Source organism: Saccopteryx leptura, chromosome 2 (genome assembly GCF_036850995.1).
Source record: "Saccopteryx leptura isolate mSacLep1 chromosome 2, mSacLep1_pri_phased_curated, whole genome shotgun sequence".
Classification (NCBI taxonomy): domain Eukaryota; kingdom Metazoa; phylum Chordata; class Mammalia; order Chiroptera; family Emballonuridae; genus Saccopteryx; species Saccopteryx leptura.
In genome coordinates, this window is record NC_089504.1 from 11,774,475 (window position 1) to 11,797,158 (window position 22,684).

Sequence of the window (22,684 nt, forward strand, 5' to 3'; positions counted from 1 at the left end):
GTCTAATCCTCAAGAAAACGACTATTTGTGGAAAATATATGTGAGGTATCTCCTTGTTGTAATCTGTTTTAATCTTCCAAGCAATCCTGTGAGATGGACTAGCACTAATTGTTACAGATGAGGACAGACAAGTCACCTAAGGTCACGTAGCTTGTACGGTCACGTGGTCAGGGGCAAGCAAACATCAAGTGCTGGTCTCTCTGATACCAAGGCATGTTTTGTCCCTACCATATTGTTACCTTAAATGGATCAAACTTTAAAAAACATGTTTTAGCCTGGCCAGGCAGTGGCTCAATGGATAGGGCATCGGTCTGGGACACGAAGGACCCAGGTTCGAAACCCTGAGGTTGCCAGCTCGAACGTGGGCTCACCTAGCTTGAGCACGAGCTCACCAGCTTGAGTGCGGGGTCACTGGCTTGAGTTTGGGATCATAGACATGACCCCATGGTCACTGGCTTGAAGCCCAAGGTCAGTGGCTTGAGCAAGGGGTCACTCACTCTGCTGTAGCTCCCCCCACACACCCTGATCGAGGCACATATGAGAAAGCAATCATTGAACCGCTAAGGAGCCACAACAAAGAATTGGTGTTTCTCATCTCTCTCCCTTCTTGTCTGTTTGTCCCTCTCTCTGACTCTCTTCTCTCTCTGTCTCTGTCCAAAAAGAAAAAGAAAAAAAGAAAACAACAACAAAAACATGTTTTAAGTTTTTCAGAGATGCTTTTACCAAAAATAGCAAACCCAGCCCTCTGCTGTGCCAGTTGTCACGCTGTTCTGTCATTATTTGTTCCCCAAACTAGGCAGGGTTCCTTGAGAACAGGAGCTTTTCTTTTTTACTATAGAAAATTTCTAATTCTTGCAAAATAAATGAACTGCCAAGTACCCATTGCTCAGCTTCCACAATTATAGACAGTCTGTCATTCTTTTCTCTTTTGATTTAAAGAAAAAAAATTTTAATTATGGAAAAATATACATTAACATAAAATTTGCTGCATTAACCATTTTTAAGTGTGCAGTTCAGTGGCATTAAGTACATTCATGTTGTGCCATTATCACCACCACCCATCTCTCCAGAACTTGTATCATCTTGCAGAATGAAACTCTGTACACATTAAACAATAGCTCCCTGTTCTCTTCCCTCCAGCCCCCGGCGACCACCATTTTATTTTCTGTCTCATGCCTTTGACTACTCTAGCTATGGTGGAATCAGACGTGTTTGTCCTTTTGTGACAGGCTTATTACACTTAGCATAATGTCTTCAAGGGTCATCTGTATTGTAGCCTATGCCCGGAATTCCTGCCTTTTTAAGGCTGAATAATATTTCATTGTATGTATATTTTGTTTATCCATTTATCTGTAGACACTTGGACTGTTTCCATCTTTTGGCTAACGCTGCTATGAACATAACATTCTGCCATTTTTTTTATCATCCACACCCTCACCCACTCCGGACCCCTCACTGGATGATGAGTATCACTAAGCGGAACTATATTTTATTCATGTTTGTATTCTCCTAACATGGAGCCTGGCACATAGTAGGCATTTTTAAAATGTTTGGATGGATGATTCTTCTAAAATTAGCCACATATATGTCTATAAAGAGAGGACACCTTTTCTTTTTCTTAGGCTCAGAGTAAATGTGCACAGAAAATTTTGAGAAAAATTTAATTTGTTCCTGGGAGTAGTAGCACAGTGGATAGAGCATCAACCTGGGATGCCAAAGTCCGGATTTGAAACCCGGAGTTCACCAGCTTGAGCGATGGCTCATCTGGCTTGAGCGCAGGATCACCAGCTCGAGAGTGGGGGTCACTGACTTGAACCCGAGGTCGCTGGTTTGAACCCAAGGTAGCTGGCTTGAGCAAGGGGTCACTGGCTCAGCTGAGCCCCCCCCCCCCCGTCAAGGCACGTATGAGAAGCAATCAGTGAACAACTAGTGATGCAACTACAAGTTGATGCTTCTCATCTCTCTTCCTTCCTGTCTTTCTCTCTCTTGCAAGAAAAAAAAAATTAAATTTGTGAAGGAAAGTAAGAATTTAATAATTTAAGTGTGGATCAGCAGAACAAGGGAAGTTGCTGAAGAATCTGATGGAAGATTTTATTTTTATGCCAATACCCACAGTGTTGTGGGTAAAATCCATTTATTTCTGTAAATACCAGAAAACCGTGGAATTGCCAGCTTCACCTGGTAACAAAGACTAACTCATTAATAATGGTGTTTTCAGTTGATTCCATATGTCAAGAAGATAATCTGAGAGTAAACCTTGCTTTTTTGTAACAAAGTCCTTGATAGGTTTAAGCAGCTGCATTTAACTGTCCTTTAGGTCATAGATGGAAAACTCTACTAATTCGATCTAAGCTTGAATGCTCACAGCCTGACATTCCTGAATTAATGTCACTATTATCCAGTAGCCTCAGCTCCTAAAGTGTCCCCTAGAAGACAAAAGGGTTGATCAGCCTAACAAGAGAACTAAATCAGCACTTCCTACGAAGGAGGGAATTGACAATACACCTTGCCTTATTCCTCTCTGCTGCAGAAAGTGGGGTGGGCAGCCATTTCCTGCCGGAAGAGGCGGGACAAGCTGATGTCAATGGCTCCGTGCCCTGGAGTTGGGCCTGTGCAGAAACATCCATCCCAGCGGGCTTGCCTACTCCCAGGAGTAGTTTGTCTCAAATGGCTGGCACTTGGAGCATCCAACAGGAAAACCTGAGAGCTTCCACCTGTACAAAGGCCTCTCTTGCTCACCAGCAGATGCCCAAGGGCAAACAGAACTGAGGCCAGAGAAAACCAAGCCCACAGTGGGCCACGGGTATGGTGGCTACAACCGGGCTTTGGAGGCCGCTAGGGTACTAAACCCCGATTGTGCCACTTACAGGTTATGTGACCTTGGGCAAATTACTTTGCCGCAGTTATTCTGTAAAGATTAGGTGAAATGTTCATTATTGTCATTTTTTAAAAGGTGAGTAGCTCCAGGGAAACACGCCCTCTGTGCCTGTTGCCGTGCAGACCTTTATACAGGACTCTGGGTGACAGTGTCACTGCCTTCGGCGGAGTTGGGATAGAACAGGGCCCTGAAAGGGTGGGATTGCTCACTAATTCTTATGCACCCTCCAGGCTCTGCTGTCATGTGCCCACTTGTCACATTTCCTGACCTGCTGCCTTCGCCTCTTCCGACTCCTGCGGACATGTTGTGCCCGCCCCACCGCAGTCGCACTGCACTGGGTACTAGTACTTGTTTCCACGTCGACTGACACGGCTGATGCTGTTCTTCAAGCTCTTTGTAGTAAAAGTCCCCATTGTCACATTTCCCCTGAATCTTTCCCCTCCATGCCAATGTCCTTTTGTCTGTACTTATGACGAGATATCTGATCCAGGGGGATGTCACCTTCAGTAAGAAGACAACAGGCCCAAAATGTTCATGTCTCCTTAAAGATGAGATTCCTTCTGCTCTCTGCAGCTAAATCCTGCCCCAGGCGACCCTCACCTACAAATCTGGTTGCAGACTCTTGCATTTATTGGTCCCTCAGCAGACTTCTCCTTCCTGGCAATGCTGGGCCAAAGCTCCAGGAGCGAATGCTAACAACTCAATGAGCATTTCCTAGGAGCAGCTCTGAACTCCCCAGACACAGTGTCACTCACCTGGCATCATGCTCTGAGACCTCTTTACCCATCAGGCAAGCGATGCCTCAGCCCCACCAAGACCGCAGGGCTCCTGTGACAGGAACCAGAGTCAAGGTCATTCTGTAATTCTTTTCCCCACATCCCTGAGCTGCTAACTGGGGGCTGGGCTCTGCACTGTCCCCAGGGAGTACAGCGACGAATCTAGCAGGGCCTATGCCCTCTCTAGACCCTGGTCCAGGGGACATGGGTACAGATTACCCAGCACTGTGGGAGCACCAAGCAGGGGTCAGTGAGTGCGGCAAGAAGACCTGTGCTTATGAGAAGGGTAGTCCAGGTGGAAGGTATAGAACTGGTGAAGGCAAGGAAGAGGGTGTGACAGGACATGACCTGATTAGGAGGTGCATTTGGAGCGTAAGGTTCATGGGAAACAGCAGAAGGGACACAGAAGGACTCTGCAAAAGAAAGTGAGAGTCCACTTGGGAAAGGTTTATTTGCCTAGCTAAGGAGCTAGGACTTTTTATTTCCTCTCCCACCCAGGGTCCCGTGTATGTGACATACAGGTCGCTAAGTGCACATTAAGCAAAACAGTTACCATTCCTGCCCACAGAAAGCGTGTAGTCTAGTGGAAGAAGTAGACATTAATCAAATAATCAGACAAATGTACATCTCTGCAACCAAATTTCTTAAGTAGGCCAGTGACATGATGCAGTTTGCATTTTAGAAATCACTTTTGCCTGAAGAATTTGTGATACTGGGAGGAATGAGACAGGAGAGGGACATGGAGTTACACCTCTACACCGCAGTCAGGCCTGTCCAGAGCTGTGGGATGGAGGACAGGGACAAGCCTGGGACGTTTCACTGGTAAAACGCGAAGGACTGGAAGGCTGAGAGTCCCCTGTGGGGAGCTCCGGGAAATGATAAGCAAGAATGGGAGAGGGAGAGGGGAGGGAGAAGGGAAAACAGATTTGGGGTACAACCCAAATGGGGTAATAACTGGGGGATTGGACCATTTTGAATTTGAAGTGCTAGTGGACCATTCAGGTGGGGATGGTGACCTAGGTTTGGAGCTCACAAAAGATGTCTGAGCTGACTATGTTTATTAGGAGTCGTCTAGCATCTGAGTTCCCCTGTGTGCGTGATCACCTGGAGAGAGAATTAATTGCTCTGTCCTGGTCCCAAGGGTAAGAAGCAAAACTTCAGGCCACAGGACGGTGTTCTGCTGGGCTTCCCTTGGTCGTCACTAACTGGTAGCTACTAGGGGAGGCATAAAGCCACACCAGGCGATACACAGCACAAGAACTCTGTCTTTCCCGAGGACCTGGTGTGCACTTTTCTCTCACGGACAATGTCAAGTTTGCATTGTTTCCCTTCTGGCTTCAACAGCCAAGAAGCTCAGGGCTGATTGTGTAACTTAATTTTAGAAATCATGAAGGACCTGCATATCTGGATACTATTTTTCCAAATAATTACATTTTATATATTTGTTTTTTCCAACTCTGCCTTCTTTTTTTTTTCTTTGTTCTGTGTGCTCCTGTAAGCTGCCTCCGGTCCTTTGTAAAATTAGGGGCGTAGCTGTATAAAAATAAATATTTCTCTCACCGTAACATTTTTTGGGTCATCCTGCAGCCCTTGTGCAATAAGTCTGCCCAGTTGCTGAGCTAATATTGGCTAGATGTAAGCAGGAGGAACCCTTGAAATTTACAGCAGCTAGACAGTAAATTTCGCACTTATGTAACTCATTAAAACAGGATAAAAGTGGAGCTTCAGACATCTTTGTGTTTGCCACCAAGTCTGTGAAGCAAGGAGTACCTTTAACTCGGTGCAGGCTGTGAAAGTCTAATCTTTCAGAATTAAGACCACACCATTAAAATTAAAGGCCTGTCTGTGTAGATGAACACTCCAGACACCTTCAAAGAAGGATTGAGGTGTTGACTACAAGAGGGGACATTATTTTAAACTTAAGGTGTCATTTTCTTGACTCATAAAATGTAGTTTGGTAAAAGCAAACTTCCTTATCAGACGGCATAAGCACAAAATTGAGGAGATGATAAATTTTATTTTTGATCATTCCTACTTTTACACATAAATAATTATTTTAAAATTATCATTTGGTCTTGGTTAAATCACTGGGTAAATGGTTTCAAATCGTGCTCCACAGCTGACGCCTCAGGGACTGTAAGGTGCCTGGAGTGGGGTGGGGGAGGGAAGACCTCCAAGCAAGGGGCGCGCAGCTAGCACTGCCGGCACCCGCCAGGGCGGCTGGCTGTTCTGTGCAGCAGGGCTCCGTCTGCTTAAGGTGCTCTCTGAAGAAAGGTTCTGCCTCCGGAAGTGAGAAGCTTGGAAATCATCACATTGGAGGACCCGTGTGGCATCAAAGGGGTTGGGGGTGGGGTAGGGGTGGGAGTGAGGGGGGTGGAATCCTGCCTTTGTTTCTCACCCTGGCTCCTACCAGCTCTGACTTTGGGGGATGACTTCCTCTCTGACACAGAGAATAGAATGCCATCGAGGATAACAGTCACTTCACCAGGTAGATGCGAACCTAATTAATGTAATTAGCAGGTGTGGAAGCAGTGCCTGGCCGAGTTTGAGAACTGCCCCCTACACCCCATTTCTCTAACCATGCTTCTCCCTGCTCTGTTTCCCAGGAGGAGCCGATCACCTTCTGCGAGGAAGCCTTCGTGTCCCACTATCGCTCCGGAGCCATGAGGCAGTTCCTGCAGAACGCCACACAGCTGCAGCTCTTCAAGCAGGTGCCTGGCCTCCCTCGCTGGGCCCCGTCCGGGTGCCTGCATCTCGCGGGGCTTTCTGCAGCTGTCTTCACTGAGCGCTGAGGCTGCAGCACGGCTCAGCGTCTGGGGAGGGGGTCGGGTGAGGAGGGTGCTTGCAACCAGACAGACCCTTGCAAATGTGCCGTGTGGTTTTACAGGTTGTCATAGCCGTGCAGCCAGGTTTTAGAAACTCTTGTTCTGTTTTGTTTTTTTAGGGTGAAAGTGAGAGAGGGACAGACAGGAAGGGAGAGAGATAAGCATCAACTCGTAGTTTTGGCACTTTAATTGTTCATTGGTTGCTTCTCATACGTGCCTTGACCTGGGTGAGGGGGGTGGGCTCCAGCTAAACCAGTGACCTCTTGCTCGAGCCAGCGACCTTGGGTTTTAAGCCAGGCCGATGCTCTATCCACTGCGCCACTGCCTGGTGGGCGAAACTCGATTTTGAAACTCGCAGTTCCAAAGCCCTTTCCTGTCTTGGCAAATGTGGCTGTTCTTTGGTCATTCACCAAGGTGCCCACTGAGCGGTGTTCTCCCTTGCTTCTTTGTGCACACTGTCTTTTGTTCTCTCCTTCTGTAGTTTATTGATGGGAGATTAGACCTTCTCAATTCCGGCGAAGGTTTCAGTGACGTTTTTGAAGAGGAGATCAACATGGGCGAGTATGCAGGTGAGCAGCGCATCCTTTTCCTTCCTGCGCTGCAGGTTGGTGTGTGGCATTAGGGTGTGCTCGGTGAGGAGTGGCGGTGACTTCATGTGTCCTTCCCTGAGGGTAACGGAGAAACTGAGTCCGGCCCTGGCCACAAAGTGCTTAAGGGCTTTCTGTTCATCTTCTGATGACATACACTTGGCCCACCTGAAACCCTCTGTGCTGGGGTCAGCTGCTTCCCTGGGACGGGCAGCGTCAGGGAGAGTCTGGTCAAACATGGTAGCCCGCATGGTGCGGTAGAGACAGACAAGGTGTCAAATTAGGAGACCGAGACTCAGATCAGCATTCCGCTGCCTCCTTAGTAGCAGTGGGACCCTGGATGAGTCATGGCACCTCTTCCTGCTGAAACGTGCCTGTTGCCGCACGGGAGTGCAGTGCCTGCCCCCGGGATTCCTGTTACAGTTAAGTCAAGAGTCCACAGGAAAGGCTGTGCGGTCACCAGGACAGACCCTGGCGCAGGATCGCTGCTCATAAGTGTTTCTTTAAAATTTGGAAATCATCCGAGTGCCCGGTCTCTACATGCCTTTATGGCTGGAGGGATTGTCCTGTCATGTTTCAGAGGGGGCATCTGAGGCCCAGAGAGCTGTTAGTGGCTGACCTGCCTCCTGACTCCCTGTCCCGCATTCTTTCCAAGTCCCCAAGCCCCCATCTTTGGCAGCAAAGTAAACCCTAAAAGCAAAATAATGATAATCGTACTGCTGGCCTCCTCTTACTGCTGGGTGTGTCTGGTCTGGACTGTGCTGCCAGTCCAACTAGCCATCCATCCACTCATAGAGTCAGGCGAGACATCCGCTCACAAAACTTTCTACGAGGCCCCATGGCCTGCTGCCTGGAGGGGTCTCCTGAGCAGGCTGTGTTCGGAGCCCTGTGGCTGGGAAGTGGGGGGACCACCTCTGCACTCAGGGAGCTCTGAGTCTGTGGGAGAGAGAGGTGCCTAACTAAAGACAAACGCAAGTTAAACCAGTGAGGGAAAGGGGTAGAAACAGGTTTTAGCGCAATTAAAACGGGGCTCTAAATTCTCACTGTGTAGAGCTTCCCTTAGGAGATAGGTTTGAGTAGTTCTAACAGTTGAATGAATATCTGTTCTGAGGAGAAGATGCACTTGATGTATTGCTAAAGCAAGCCAAGTCATTTGGAGCATCCAGCAAAGCTGTTGACTGATAAGACCTCCTTATCCCACGTGAGACCATGAATAAGCTCCCTAACAACTCCTCCTTTCTTTCCCTGTCACTACGCAAGTGCGTTCAGTGCCAAGTGCGTGCTGAGAAAGCCCTCCCTCCCTCTTCCCCTCTTCCCCTTCCTCTTCTCCTCTTTTTCTTCCCCTTCCCCTTCCTCTTCCTCCTGTTCTCCCCCTGCTCTCCTAAAGGAACTGAGTCAGTGTGCTTAGCCTGGGACGCACGTCCCTGTGTTTCCCGCCGTGGGCTGGCTCACAAGACTTTAGAGAAAATGGACTTCTGAATGAGAGTTACCTGTTTTAGAGGGCTATTCAGATGAAGAGAGCTTACAGGGGAGATGACATCTGAGCTGGTGGTTGAGTGCACTGAGTGGAAAGAGCAGGGAACGGTGGCCAGGGACCAGGACAGCGCGTACGAGGGGTGCATAGACGGGAAGCGCCAGGTAGCTCCTCGCAGTTGGAGCTTAAGGTCCCGTGGAAAGGTAACTCAGGGTGGAGCACAGGGGCCGGGGGAGCTGGGACAAGCAGTGAGCCCAGGGCTCTGCCTTGTCTCCAGTGGGCCATGGGGAAGGCTGTGGTTTGCTCTCAGGGCACTGATGGGATCAGCTCAGAGTCGGGCATGGGAGCCTCCATGTGTCCCGATCTGGAACTTTCCCAGGCCTGCATACTGAAAGCAGCTGGGGAAACTCCTGGTGCACGTAACTGCTTTAATGACCACTGCTCTGCCTCCTCTTTCCCCAGGTAGCGATAGACTTTACCACCAGTGGCTCTCCACGGTCCGGGTAAGTGTGCAGCCCCGCCGAGCCACCTGGGCCCCTCCGCATCCTCCTGGCAGCCCTGCGCTTCCCGCTACCCACAAGGCCGTCTTTCTGCCTGGGGCACTCCATTCTGTCAGCTAAAGATGCTTTTGTTTGTAACGCCAGGTGGAGACTGGCAGGATGAGACTGTCCAAAGCCATCCCCCGTGAGGGTGAGGAGAGCCAGGAGAAGCTGCCTTACCCCAGGACGCTGCCCAAAGCATGGCAAACGGGTGTCATCACCCTAGAGCATTTCTGGGTGTCTCCTTGTAGGGCCAGTGTAACTGGGACATTTTCATGGGGAAACCAAAGCTATGGCCCTCTTCCTATGCTGCAGTGTTTCCCAGCCGAGAACACGTCGCTGAGAGACCTTTTCATCCCCGTACTGTTGTGAACAGTTTCTCGTTTTGTTCGAGTTCAGGTGCTTAGGGCTTCAGCATCCACTAAAGAATTCAGATCCCTGCCTTTCTCTTACGTGGCTTTATCAGCGAGTGTGTACTGGAGGCCCATGATCCGGGCGCCATCCCAGAGACGGGGTACAGTGGGGCGCAGACACAGGCCCTGCTCTGGGGAGCTCCCGGCTGTGCAGGAGGCAGGCACGTAAACAGGCAATGGCAGCATAATGTGATAAGTGTTCTCCACTGCTTGCGGGCCAAGCGCACCACTGCCAGTGCGGGGCCCTTGAAAGTGACTGCCGTTGGCTGAGAGTAAGCCATTCCTCCGTGAAAGGCTTCTTTTGTTCTTCTGGTATGGCCAAACATGGCACTTGGCAAGTCATAGACACGCAATAAGGACTTGTTGATTGATTGATAAAGAGAGTTTTACTATTCCAAAGGACCGTTGAAATTGAATACTGAGTAATTTTGGAAAGCAGTGTGGAATAAACGAGTAGGTAAAAATTTCATATTGTCCTGCAACACAGAATGCTCTCTAGGTCACATTATAATGTTTTTTTGATTAAAGCTCACAATTTCTAATGTAGGCAGTTACCAAAAATTGTACTGAAATTTAATCTCAATGACTGCATTACTGAATCTTACTCTTTCGTGTATCCCCTGGATCCTGTCTCTCTCTCTCTGCTCGAATCAGTTGGGAATTACCTTTCCAAACCACTACAGATCTGATCATGTGATTTGATTAAAAATCCTCTGGAGTACAGACTCCTGACCCTGTCCCTGCATGAGCTGACCCCACCTGGCCTCCCTGCCCCGCTTGCCATCGCTCCTATGACACACTGACCTGTTCCTCACAGGCGACCGTGGCTTTTCAGCCTCTGCCCCGTGGTGTGTGCTCCTTCCTGTCCCCAATCCATGAACCCTGCTCATCCTTCATGGACCAGGGCAGATGTTTTATCCCCCCAATCCTTCTCTGACCTTCCAGGCAATGGGCTGTCCCCACACTCTGTGCACAGGCTGTACTGCTCCCATCACCTCGGGTCGAAGCTACTCACCTAGAGCACCCCGCCCTGGGCTGCAGTCCCTGAGGGTGGAGGTAGGCCCTCCCGTGCTCAGTACTGTCAGAGCCTGGCATGGGGCAGCCCCTCAGGGAGCTGCACAGGGCCTGGCACTTCATAACCATTCGTTGCCCCCTCTGTGTGCTAGGAAAGCCTTCTCTCCCCGCCTCCCTCCCCCTCTCCTCTTCCTCATCTTCCTGCCCTCTCCTGAAGAAACTGAGCCAAGAAATCAGTACTGGATTTATACTAAAGCCATGAGTAACATTTATAGCTGTTCCATTGTTTCTTTTTCTCAAGAAACAGATGCTAAGGAAGGCAGAAAGATTAAAAAACAACACAGGGAGTGAAGGACAGCCCTGGCTGAGGGTAGCGTATTTCCAGAGTGGCCAGATGATCCTGGCTAACCAGGCCCCTGGTTCTCGGCCCCAGCTCGGTGTTAGCCATAGGGCCCATTGTTATGGAATGGACCTTAATGCTGCCCGTGGTAACTAGACTGCCTTGAGAAGGTGTAGACTGCTGAGGGGAAGCCCTTGCCTCAGAGAGCCTGTGATGAGCTTTCCTTCTGGCCAGTGGACAGGTGCCAAGCAAAGTACTGGGCCTAGTGTCCCCTACTCTGCTCATTATCACCATCCCCCCAGCCATCCCCACCACCCCTGATGCCCCTGGTGATTCTGCCATAGCCGTACCTACCTGCCGGGACCAGTTACCATCCAGGCCTGTTGCTCTAAATTACACACTCTTGAAGTGTTGCTTAACTTGTTGAAAGAGAAGCGTTCTTTGTTGGTGTTGGCCCACTATATCTTCAGTCCAGATTGCTAATTGACAGTTTTATTATAGAAAGGAAGTGGAGCAATTCTGAATACTGTGAAAACGAAAGCAAACCCGGCCATGAAGACTGTCTATAAGTTTGTAAGTACCGGTCTTGGTCTAGGATCCACACGGTTCTGTTCCTTAGCGTGACGAAAACCTTGACTGTAACTGATCCTGAATGCAGAGATGACTCGGGGGCCACTGCGCCGTTTCCTACGGCTCTCAGTGCTCTTAGAGTTATTGTGCATTGGTATTTGGTGACCAGGTCAGTGACATTTTTAATTTAAAGTGTTTCTGTCTGCAATGACCGCAGGAGAGAAACGGGCGGCTACTGGTTTTAGCTTTTAAAACGTAGACTGGGCGGCTGAGATTCTGGTGGCCTCATGCCCGGGGCCCTGGACCTGGAGGCATGGTCTCTCGGGCCTTCTAGGAAACCTCTCCTGTGCATCCCATTACTGTGTCGGAACGAAGCAGCTCCTTTGCAGGTTACTGAAGAGTGTTCATGGTGGGAGGCACCCCTCACTGTGGCCCCAAATTCATCATCTCTCATCGCTGCCACACAGGAAATGCACTGTTTGTGAAAGTCACGTGTGCAGCAGAGGGAAAGCAGGAGGGCACGTCTGTCCCCGACGCTGACCTCTCGCAAGCCTCAAGAGCTTGTTCCTCACGGTTTCTCTCGCTTGCCGACTTGACTCTGAGCCACTTAGCTGGGGTGGTTTTGTTTTAGTTCCATTTTGAATTTTGTTAGTCCTGTCTAGGCTTAAATTGTAGTTATTGGAATGGGATGGGTAGCTGCCGACAGGTCTAAAAAGACAGAAGGTGAAGCCAGGGCGTTTGCCAACCTGAGAGTTAAGAAGAGGCCGTGGAGAAACCAGCAACATGTCCGCTCAGGCCGTCAGCCTGGCCTAGAAACAGGTCCTGAGCTCTGCCCTGGTGAAACGGGACAGAGATTCTGAGTCCTGCAGCCAGAAACGCTGCTGCTCGACCCTCACTGTCCCTGTCACAAGGCGGCTGAGATAAATAATTGCGGACGTGGAAGCAGGGCTTTGGAAAGAGGGTGGGGGATCTGGGCCATCAAAATGCAGGAAAGAAAATCTCCATAGCCTCCTCAAGGGATTTTTTTTTAACCTTTTAACATCATATTTATTTTCATAGCCATTATGTTTTTCGACTTGATGATCCCATTTTTCCTTTTTTTCTAGTAATCAGAGAAGGTGATTCAAGATGGACTGAAATCAAGCATAGTCCCTGCTGGAAACAGAAAGGGAATCTTAACTTAAATTAATTTTTCATGCAGGCAAAAGATCATGCAAAAATGGGAATAAAAGAGGTGAAAAACCGCTTGAAGCAAAAGGTACTTGATGTTCTTATTCAAAATATATAAGCACGGTGTATGAAATGGCGTGGCCACAAAAAAGTATGATGTGATCAATAGAGGGCTGTTTGATACAGTGTTGTTAGCACACTTCAAAATGCATTACCAGCTGTCCGGGAGTTTTCACAGTTATAAATATTCACAGACAAAAAACTGTCTTCAAATAACATTAAGACTGGCTTAAACCCACAGAGGCAAGCAAGTTCAGAGTTACCACTGTCGGTCTGTCCCTTGCCTGCCCCACCGGACCCGGGACCCATCTCAGGACCACTCCCTCCTGCAGCTGACATGGGTCTGGTTGTAACCCAAACCCAGAAGCATCTCTAGAGAAAGTGACTGCTGTGGTTCCAGCATGCAAATGGCCACCGCGCAGACCCAGAGACAAAGGGGGGATTTGAGGAGGATGCTGCAGGCTCTCCCCACAGTGGTGGTTTCAACCCAGAGGAGCCCAGCAGTTCACGTTTGGGACTCTTGTGGGGCAGAAAGAGGCCCTGATTGTCTTCCTGGGCCATCAGTAAAATTGTACAAAATTATTCAGGCTACATCCTGACTCAGCACCCTCCCACCTGCTTCTCTAGAGTTGTACAGGGAGTTAATGTCACAGAGAGGACATTTTCATATTATTATGAATGTCCTCATACTTTTTTTTATTGCCACCACCCTTCATGAAGCACTAAGGATGGTCCAGGCTAAGAGCTGTCACATGTCATCCTTAGAACCACGCTGGGGGGTGTTATTCCCATTTCACGTGTAAGGGACCACAGTTCAAAGGTGAGGTCATCTGCCCCGGGTCACACTGTTTGAGCCTGGCTGAGCCAGGTTTAGATTCCAGGTCCATCTACGTCCAAAGTCTCTGCTCTCACCACTACGGTATTTCATCCTGCCTTGCTGAAACAAGTGTTTTGTTTGTCTAACGATGTTTGGGATGGCTCCCTTCATTATCCCACGCACTGAGATGTGCCATTCTAATAAGGGCCTTAGTCTGTCTGGGCGGTTTTTAAAAAAATTGAAAGCAGTTTTAATTTTAGGAAATCAGAAAGGACCTCTAATTAACTTGAAGTGGTCAAAGGAATTGATTCCTTTCTTTTAATTGCAAAATAATTTGCTCTGACTAAGCATTTAAATTCTTGGTTTCAGCTGAGAGGGAATTTTTAGCAGCAGAGATTCAAGTCCTGAGATAAAAATCCTGTCTTGTAAATCCAGGTAGAACTTCATTTTGGTCTGCTGCACCCTGCCTGAGACTGGCAGGTGGGATTCTTTACTCGGATGTTATTTAAGTACCTAAATACACCTCTTTTCTCCTATCCCAGTCGCATGTAACTAAATTGGATTGCATAAAATGGAGTGGCAGAGAGGGGTGTTCTCCCACCAGACTTCCCTCCTAATGACTTTGTCCCCGGCTCCGGCTGGGATCAGACGGTTACTGGAAGGAAGCAAAGAAAGGGGTCCCTCCCCAGGTGGAGGACAGATGTGCCTCCCTGGTCAGACCTGCTCCCTGCAGGCTGTGGCCTCCCTCCTCTTACACATGAGCATTAAGAAAACTCCCTTCTGTGATGCTTAGCATTCCTGCAAATAGCTGGTTATGCTCAGGTTTTTGGATGTTGCTCAAAGGTTCACTTAAGCAATCTGGATCTCCCTCTCCTCCAGCTGTCTCCCCATCCTTTCTTTCCTCGACGGTGTCTGAAGCAAATTTTCCCTCCCCTTGCTCCTCTTCCCCTGCCAGTCTTTTCAAGAACAGCTTTGGGAGATGATATTCTATAGAGAGTGTCAGTGCATCTCAGGTGACACAAATGGTGAAGGCATTTTATAGAAACGTGCCTTGTCGCCATCGGACTGTTGACAGATCCATTAGTGCACCCTTTTCAATTTTCACTTTCCCCCCCTTCAGTCTTACAGATCTCTCCAGACCTGATACTTTGCAGTTGTGCTTGGAGAAGTGCTTTTGTGGTTGAAACTCTGGCATTGTTCTGTGCAGACAGGACGTGGTCTTCTGCAGAGCTCCCAGCTTCCTTTCTTGAGCTAATGCAGGATTTGGCTTCATCTGACCTCTCTCCCTGCAGTCGGAAATGTTTCCTTGGCTTTCTTGTTCCCCTCCCCCAACCCTCCCCTTTATATGGCAATGTATCTGTGTGGCTCCCCAGATGCGTCTCACAGGGATGTCTTAGGTTTGGTTTCTGCTATGAAATTGAGGCAGTTCCCAACAAAGATCCAATTTTCAAATGTACCGGGTTGCCACCTGGCCTCCTTTAGCTGCGTAGCAATGGTGACCTCGCAGATATAATCAAGAACCCAATCTTGCCCTTCGCGCTCTCGCCTTGGGTTTGAATTGCAAATAGAAAATGTGGGGCCGACCTGTGGAGAGGTCACCATGGTGTATGGAGAGTCCATCTCTAATATGACTGAGCAGGGCCCCCTCTCCATCCCTTGTTCATGTGTGCTGCCGATTTGCAGAGCATCTGAAGCAGGAGCGTTCGGGGTATCCGTGTGACCCCTGGCGAACAATGCTAACAAACACTGGCGCGGCTTGATTCCATACCCACCCTGCTTCAGCCCAACAACAAAGAAGGAAGGATGGAACTGTTTCTCTGGATAAATGGAGCAAGGTGGTCAAGTTCTTCTACAGTGTGGCCTCCTTTGAAGTCTGACTTGCTCAAAATTAGGAAGAGAGATGGCAAAGGTGCTACCCAGGCATTGCTTTCTAAAGGGAGAATGGAGTGCTTTCCTCCTGAGCATCCCCTGCCGGACCTGGTCTGTGGGGAAGGCTGCCTGGTGGGGCTGGGAGCTGTCGGCAGGAGTGACACACTGCGCAAGGCTCCCATCAGAGTGCTCTGTTTAAGAGCAACAGCTGCACACACGTTCCTCCTCACCTGCAGGGAGCGTTGAGATATTCACATTAAGATGTCTTTTTTTTTTTCCTACAAGGGAATCCCTAAAAAATTATCTTTCTTTCAGTAGCAAATTGATCTAATCAAATGGGCCCATTTCATAGCCCCTTTTAAAGTTTCTAAATCTTTGATCTTGAAAAGATTCATTGAACTTGTTGGTTGAGTTTATGTGATTAAAAGAAGCAAATTCACAGTTGGGTTAGCGAAGGCTCGAGTCCCCGGCCAAATGTTCCGCCACGTGTCGAAGGGAGTAAGCAAGCATGTGTGGGCCAGAGAGATCTAGGTCGATTCTTGTAGAACAGGCATTTTCACACCTTAACACACAACTGTCAGCTCCCTATCTCCAGACACATTAAAATACGCTGCAGCCTCCGTCACAGACATTCCAACCTCGGATACTATTTTGATATCGGTATTCATGTTTGAATTTGCATTCGCTCTGGTGTGAAGTAGACTGGAAAAGAAGGGCACCCCCGCCTCTGAAAGCGGAGACCGGGGAGGCAGAGACGGAAAGGCGCCCGCCTCACTCCGCGGATTCTTTACACCCAGCGGTGCGGCTCTGAGCTAGCTACATTCAGTGCTGTTTGTAAAAGATAATTCACTGTGTGACCTTTGAGTAAGTTACTTGACCTCTCTGAACTTCATTTTTCTCATCTATAAACTAAGAGAAATAGAGATTTTTACTGAATTGTTCTAAGGATCAGAAGAAGTGATGGGTTTAAACAACAACACTTAGTAGCCACACAGTAAATTTGAGTTTCCGGCCTTTCCGTTCCCTCAGACCCCACATCTGGAACAGCCAATCTACCCAAACCCTGTGCGCATGTACCCCGAGAGCACGGCTGGCACGGGATCGCCTCCTTTCGGTCCCCCCCAGAGCCACCAGAACACGCTTTCTAGAACACAGCTCTGAGCCAGCCACTCCCGGATTAGACCCTTCAGACCTTTCGCGCCCTCCACCTCCATCACCAGGAGGGTCCAGCCGGGCAGTGCTGTCCAGCTCCCCTGGCTGGGAACGCTCTGCTCACGTCTCTGCCTCATGAAATCATATTGGAGGTTTCTACCGTGTCCAGCCCCCTCCCGGCCTCACCCCAGGGGCTACTGAGAGCCCCCTTCCTCCTCAGGTTCCCGCCTCCTGCCTTCTCATGGGTCCTCTGTCCAGGGACTTACCAGATGCTGCCTCTGCCTTCTCCACAAACAGAGATTGGATCCAGCGAATTCCTAGGGAAGGGATTAGGAACTGAATTATTTTCTGACCCCGTTGCTTCCCTGAGGGGCGGGACCTTGTCGACCCCAGTGCTCTGAGCAGCACCCTGCAGTGGTCTCGGCTCTGCCGCTCCGCGTCTCCCTTCTGCGTGGTTCTTCCGGAAGGGTCGGCTCTGCCGCTCCGCGTCTCCCTTCTGCGTGGCTCTTCCGGAAGGGTCGGCTCTGCCGCTCCGCGTCTCCCTTCTGCGTGGCTCTTCCGGAAGGATCGGCTCTGCCGCTGTGTCTCCCTTCTGCGTGGCTCTTCCGGAAGGGTCGGCTCGCCGCTCCGGGTCTCCCTTCTGTGTGGCTCTTCCGGAAGGATCGGCTCTGCCGCTGTGTCTCCCTTCTGTGTGGCTCTTCCGGAAGGGTCGGCTCGCCGCTCCGGGTCTCCCTTCTGCGTGGCTCTTCCGGAAGGATCGGCTCTGCCGCTGTGTCTCCCTTCTGCGCGGCTCTTCCGGAAGGGTCGGCTCTGCCGCTGTGTCTCCCTTCTGCGTGGCTCTTCTGGAAGGGTCGGCTCGCCGCTCCGGGTCTCCCTTCTGCGTGGCTCTTCCGGAAGGATCGGCTCTGCCGCTGTGTCTCCCTTCTGTGTGGCTCTTCTGGAAGGATCGGCTCTGCCGCTGTGTCTCCCTTCTGTGTGGCTCTTCCGGAAGGGTCGGCTCTGCCGCTGTGTCTCCCTTCTGCGTGGCTCTTCTGGAAGGGTCGGCTCGCCGCTGTGTCTCCCTTCTGTGTGGCTCTTCTGGAAGGGTCGGCTCGCCGCTCTGGGTCTCCCTTCTATGTGGCTCTTCCGGAAGGATCGGCTCTGCCGCTCTGCGTCTCCCTTCTGTGTGGCTCTTCCAGAAGGGTCGGCTCTGCCCTCTTGTCAGCTTCTAGGTTTTTCTTTTTTTAAATGACATGTTGACGGTCAGTGTTTTTTTTTCCATTTATAAACAAAAAACATATTGATTGAAGAAAATTCAACAAATCAGACAAACAAAAATAAAATTGATCTCATTTTGTAACCTGCATTTCACTTACTATATCCTGAACATTTCCTAAACCACTGTGTCTTCCACATGTCATTGTTTTAAATAGGTGCATAAAATTGTATCTAAGAGACATATAGATATATATTGTATTACCTAATCATCCTGTTGTTAGACACTTTAGTTCCAATTTTTTTCTAGGCAAATATCCTTATAAATAAAACCTTGCAGGAATTCTTAATTATTTCATCAGGATAAATTCTAGAGACGAAATTAACAGGCCAAAGAACATGCTCCCCTTAGGGTTTTGCTATAAATCACCAATTTGTATTTCCACTAGAAGGGTCTGAAACTGCCTGTTTCCTATACCCATTGCTGGCTGCTTCTCAGTTAGCTCTTAGAGCACAATTTCTTTAATCGTGGGTACCAAGACTTGCTGTTATTGGATCCCTACTAAATGGAAGACCTCTGCTAGCAGACACAGTAGAAGATGTGAACTGGCCCTATTTCGGTCTTGACTAGGGCTGCTCCCACACCCTGCTGTCCAGGAAGGAAGCAGTTGTCCTTCCCTGGATGGAGGAAATAGTAGAATGCCCTAGAAATTAATAAATCAGCGGGGCAAGCCTTGGCACTTTGCAGGAAGTCTTTCGCACCTTTGGGTCTTCTAACTAAATAAAATTAATGTGCTGCACTACTTTTTGATGCACCAGCACATTTGTATATTGGACACATTTGCCTTCCAAATGTGCAACTCAACTTTACAAAGATTTATTGGAGAGCATGTACTGTATTCAAGGCTCTGGGGTGGAGAACCCAAACCCCAAGGAATTCACAGCCTGTAGGGATGAGATGATAAATAAGTCCCCTGATATCAGAAGGCATGGTGGCATAGGGTCATGTAAGGAAAGGAGTTTCTGAGAAGGAGATCACAGCTGGTGACTTGCTGAGCACCTCCTGAACTCAGAAAACCTTCACTTGTGCTCTTGTTTCGGTTGATAGGGTTTAAACACCAGAAATCACCTTGCTCTGGGTTCTTCCACTTTCTAGCTGTGTGGCCTTGGGAAAGCTGCCCTCTCTGAGCCGTTTCCTCATCTGTAAAAGTGCAGTATTCCTGCTACCTCTTGGTTGTTGTGGAAACCAAGTGTGATGGTGAAGGTCAAGGGCCTGCCAATAGGAGGCGCTCACTACAGGGCAGCTCCTTTTAGATGGTGTGCTTCCCATTTTGCAGGAGTAAGGATCTACCATTCAATTTGTGCAGCACTGTAACATGTTTCAAAGCTTCCTCACATCTCATCTCATTTAACCCATTGTCCCAGTGGCTTTGAAGATTCCCAAGCAGGAGGTGGTCTCCCCATTGTGAAAATAAAGAAATCGGTTGCAGAGAAGTTGAGTGAATTAGAGAGATCAGACAGCTGCTAGGTGGTGGAAAACAAAACTAGAAGACGGTGTTTTTACCTATAAACTTAAACTAAGACATTTTCCCCAAAAGTACCACATACATTCTTAAATAGCTATCATCTTGTAATTTTCCTCATCATCAGTAAGTATTTTCTCACCATGTTACCTTATTGCTGTTTTCTTTTTCCTTTTTTTCAGCCCATCACTCACACACACTTGCAATATTTTTCCTGAACAAAAAGTGAACTTTTTTTATTGTTTAGCTTTACTCAACCTCTTATGTCTGTCCTCTAGGTAACCCCACTGGGCCCAAAATGTCCCTTTTGCCCTTTGTTACTTTCTGACACAGAAGGGTCCCCTCCCCTTCTTTGTTCCACTTGACCTGAGCACCTTAGGGCAGCCTCTTTTCCAAAAGAGCCATTTCTAATTGGCTGTCGGCAACCTCTCTCATCACTGGGCCTCAGCCAGGCTAAGACTTGTGGACCACCTGCAAAACCAAGAGGTCCTCAGCCCCCTGTGGTGTTGCCAAGCAGTAGAGAGATTGCAACTGAGTGTGTGGGGTTGACTTTACACACGCACACAGAAATTCCTATAGTTTATTGAGTACTCTATATATATTCATTTATTAATGCTCTAGACATTTTTAAGTTACATTACTCTTTACTCCTCATTGCTACCATATACCCATTTTACAGATAAGGAGACTGAAGCTGACAGATGTTAACATATGTTTCATCCTTAATGCATTCTTATTCAGAAAGAGACCACTTTCCTCATTGTGCCACAATTCTCTATTTGGCTTAGAAGTTAAAAGCAACCCAATGGTTAAGGCCTTATACATGTAGGATTTAATGAGTTCTAAAGGTGTGTGTTTTGTTGGCCAAAATTGGTATTTGTTTTTGCAATTAAAAGAATGGGAAATTACCTGACCTATGGTGGCGCAGTGGATAAAGCGTCGACCTGGAAATGCTGAGGTCGCCGGTTCGAAACCCTGGGCTTGCCTGGTCAAGGCACATATGGGAGTTGATGCTTCCAGCTCCTCCCCCCGTCTCTCTCTCCTCTCTAAAATGAATAATAAAAAAAAAGGGAAATTGTATTTATTATGAGTTATTTTTACTTGGTGAAAAATAATGATTTAAATGTATTTTATCTGTATATTTACTCTCTGCCTTGCTTCAGTGAAGATTTAAGCACCTCTCAGACTTGAGTAAAGCACATGGTCCCCACTGCACAAGTGGGCACGGCCCACACTTCCCAGAGAATGATGGGTGCTGTCGGCTGCCGGCACTGGCTGGGGGAGCCGTCGCCTGCCTCTGCACGAGGCCTTTCCTTTATAATTCCACTTCATTCATCAGAAGCCCAAATTAAATGTAAATTTCTGAATTTAAAAATGTTACTTTGGCACCCTAAGTTTTCTCGAGGTCATAGAAGCCTACGTCAGACCCCGACCTCTTCGCTCTCTGTCAGGAAGATTAAGGCTAAGAACAAGGGGCTGTGAGCACATCGTTTTCACGAACTGTAACATCACCGGAAAACAAATGTGGAAGAAATGTCCACACTCTCAGTTAATCAAAGTAATGCAAATTAAAACAACAATGAGGTCTCATTTTTCACCTCTTAAATTAGCAATACATTTTTAAAATGATAAGGCTAACAAGTACTGTGAAACTCAATGCATCCATTGCCGGTAGTGGTGTAAATTAGAAAGCAAATTGGTAGAATGAATAAAAAGCCTTAAAAATTGTTATCTCTTTTGACCTAGTAATTTTATTCCTAAGGATTTCTATTAAAGAAATAACCCAAAAGAAAGAAAAGCTGCAGTGTTTATCACTGGTATTTAGGGGGGGAAGTAACAACCTAAATGCTTGATAGTAGGAGAATGGTTTATTAAATTATTGTGTAGCCATTCAATGAAATATTATGCATCCATTAAAATTATCATTGTAATGACTGCAACATCATGGAGATGCTTATAATATAGTGGGAAAAAATAGAATGCAAAATTATGCACGAGCTGTGATTGCAAGTAATTTTTAAATGTCTGCATGTGGGCAAAGTGAATATGTAAAAATGAAAATAGCCCTGTAAAGTAGTAGGATGAAAGGCTCCCCCCCCCCCACCCAGTATTGTGAATTATTACGTTGTTTTGTAGTTTAATGTGTGTGGTTGGATTCCTCTAGTTCCTGGAAGTCAAACAGCCATGTTGGCCTTCCAGCTCCTTCATCTCTAGCAGGAGCGGCTCTGAGTGTCCTGTGGGGGGGGGGGGGGGGAGGATCTTAGCCTTGGGGTTGGAGGGAGCACCAGTATTCACAGCAGGTGCCAAGGCCCTGACACCAACTCCTGGCTGGCTTCTTCCTGCAGGACATCGCTGAGAATGGCTGTGTCCCCGCCTTGGAAGAGCAGCTACCAAAGACTGCGCCGTCCCCACTGGTGGAGGCCAAGGACCCCAAGCACCGAGAAGACCGAAGGCCGATCACGGTCCACTTCGGACAGGTATGTGCCCTGGCCTCGGACTGGCCCGCACTGGTTTTGCTCGGCGTTTCAGCGAAAGGGGCCGCTCGTGCAGTGGCCCTTTTTCACTCTGACTTTTTGGTAAAACGGTTCTATGGAATTTGTACATCTTCAAGCATTTATTTGGTGCAGACATGCTTTGAAGGTGAACTTTCAAAAAATTGTGAGGAGACAGCAGGGCTGTGGTCATAAACTCGCTGAACTCTTGGATGAAGCCATTAAAGGCAGCTGCTGCTGCCCCCACCCCAAGGCACTGCATTTAAGGTGCCTCTGGTAGCTAAGCATCTCATTAGAACACTTTAGCATCCCAGGCCCTTCTTTGCACCTTCAAGTAAAAGGCAACAAGCGAAGTCTTAAAAAAAATCAATTAGGAGTTCTTTATTAATGTACTTCCTGAAAATCAATATCGGGAGCCGGCTTCTCAGAGTCAACACCACACCGAGGCTCTAGAGGCCCAGTTCGTTAACCAACCTCTGTGATGACCTGAGCATTTGAAAAATTGTCTATTTGTTTGATTTTTTTTTCTCCGAAGTAAAATATGGTACTCTGTATAGAAACTGAAATTTTTTTTAGCCATTTCTTATCAGTGGTTATACTTTTGGTTGGAAAAGATTGTATACCCTCTCCTACTTCTCTTGAATTGATTCTATTGATGAGTAAGATATAATTTTGGGGTTTTTTTTATAAGAAATGGCTTCATTAACAGGATATGACTATAGTAAGAATCTGTAAGGTGGTTTAGTCTGAAATCACCAGATTCTTTAGCCATTTATTAGATGAAGCATATTTAAAATAGTCTTTATGATTTTATTTTAAATGTGATTGCTATTTTATCACCTAAAGGAGCTAGACGAATGCATTTAAAATGTTTAACAGACATTTATCAAGTGCCCACTGTGTATCAGGCATGGAGCTATTTAGAAGTGGAAGGAACTGATGAAATTGTTGCTACTTGTTATGATTGTAAGGTGTGAGTTTGTTAAAACAT

The 22,684-nt window shown here is 47.9% G+C and overlaps 1 protein-coding gene across 8 annotated transcripts in view; it reads left to right on the plus strand.

Annotated features, from left to right (window-relative positions):
• DENND1A (DENN domain containing 1A) overlaps positions 1–22,684 on the plus strand; it is a 486,566-nt gene that overhangs the window by 412,484 nt on the left and 51,398 nt on the right. For all 8 annotated transcript variants that reach the window (XM_066367202.1, XM_066367200.1, XM_066367201.1 and 5 more), the window contains 6 exons: positions 6,261–6,365; positions 6,961–7,048; positions 9,003–9,043; positions 11,348–11,419; positions 12,618–12,674; positions 21,547–21,678. In XM_066367202.1, the coding sequence (XP_066223299.1) occupies positions 6,261–6,365; positions 6,961–7,048; positions 9,003–9,043; positions 11,348–11,419; positions 12,618–12,674; positions 21,547–21,678 (495 nt within the window). The remainder of the gene's footprint in view (positions 1–6,260; positions 6,366–6,960; positions 7,049–9,002; positions 9,044–11,347; positions 11,420–12,617; positions 12,675–21,546; positions 21,679–22,684) is intronic.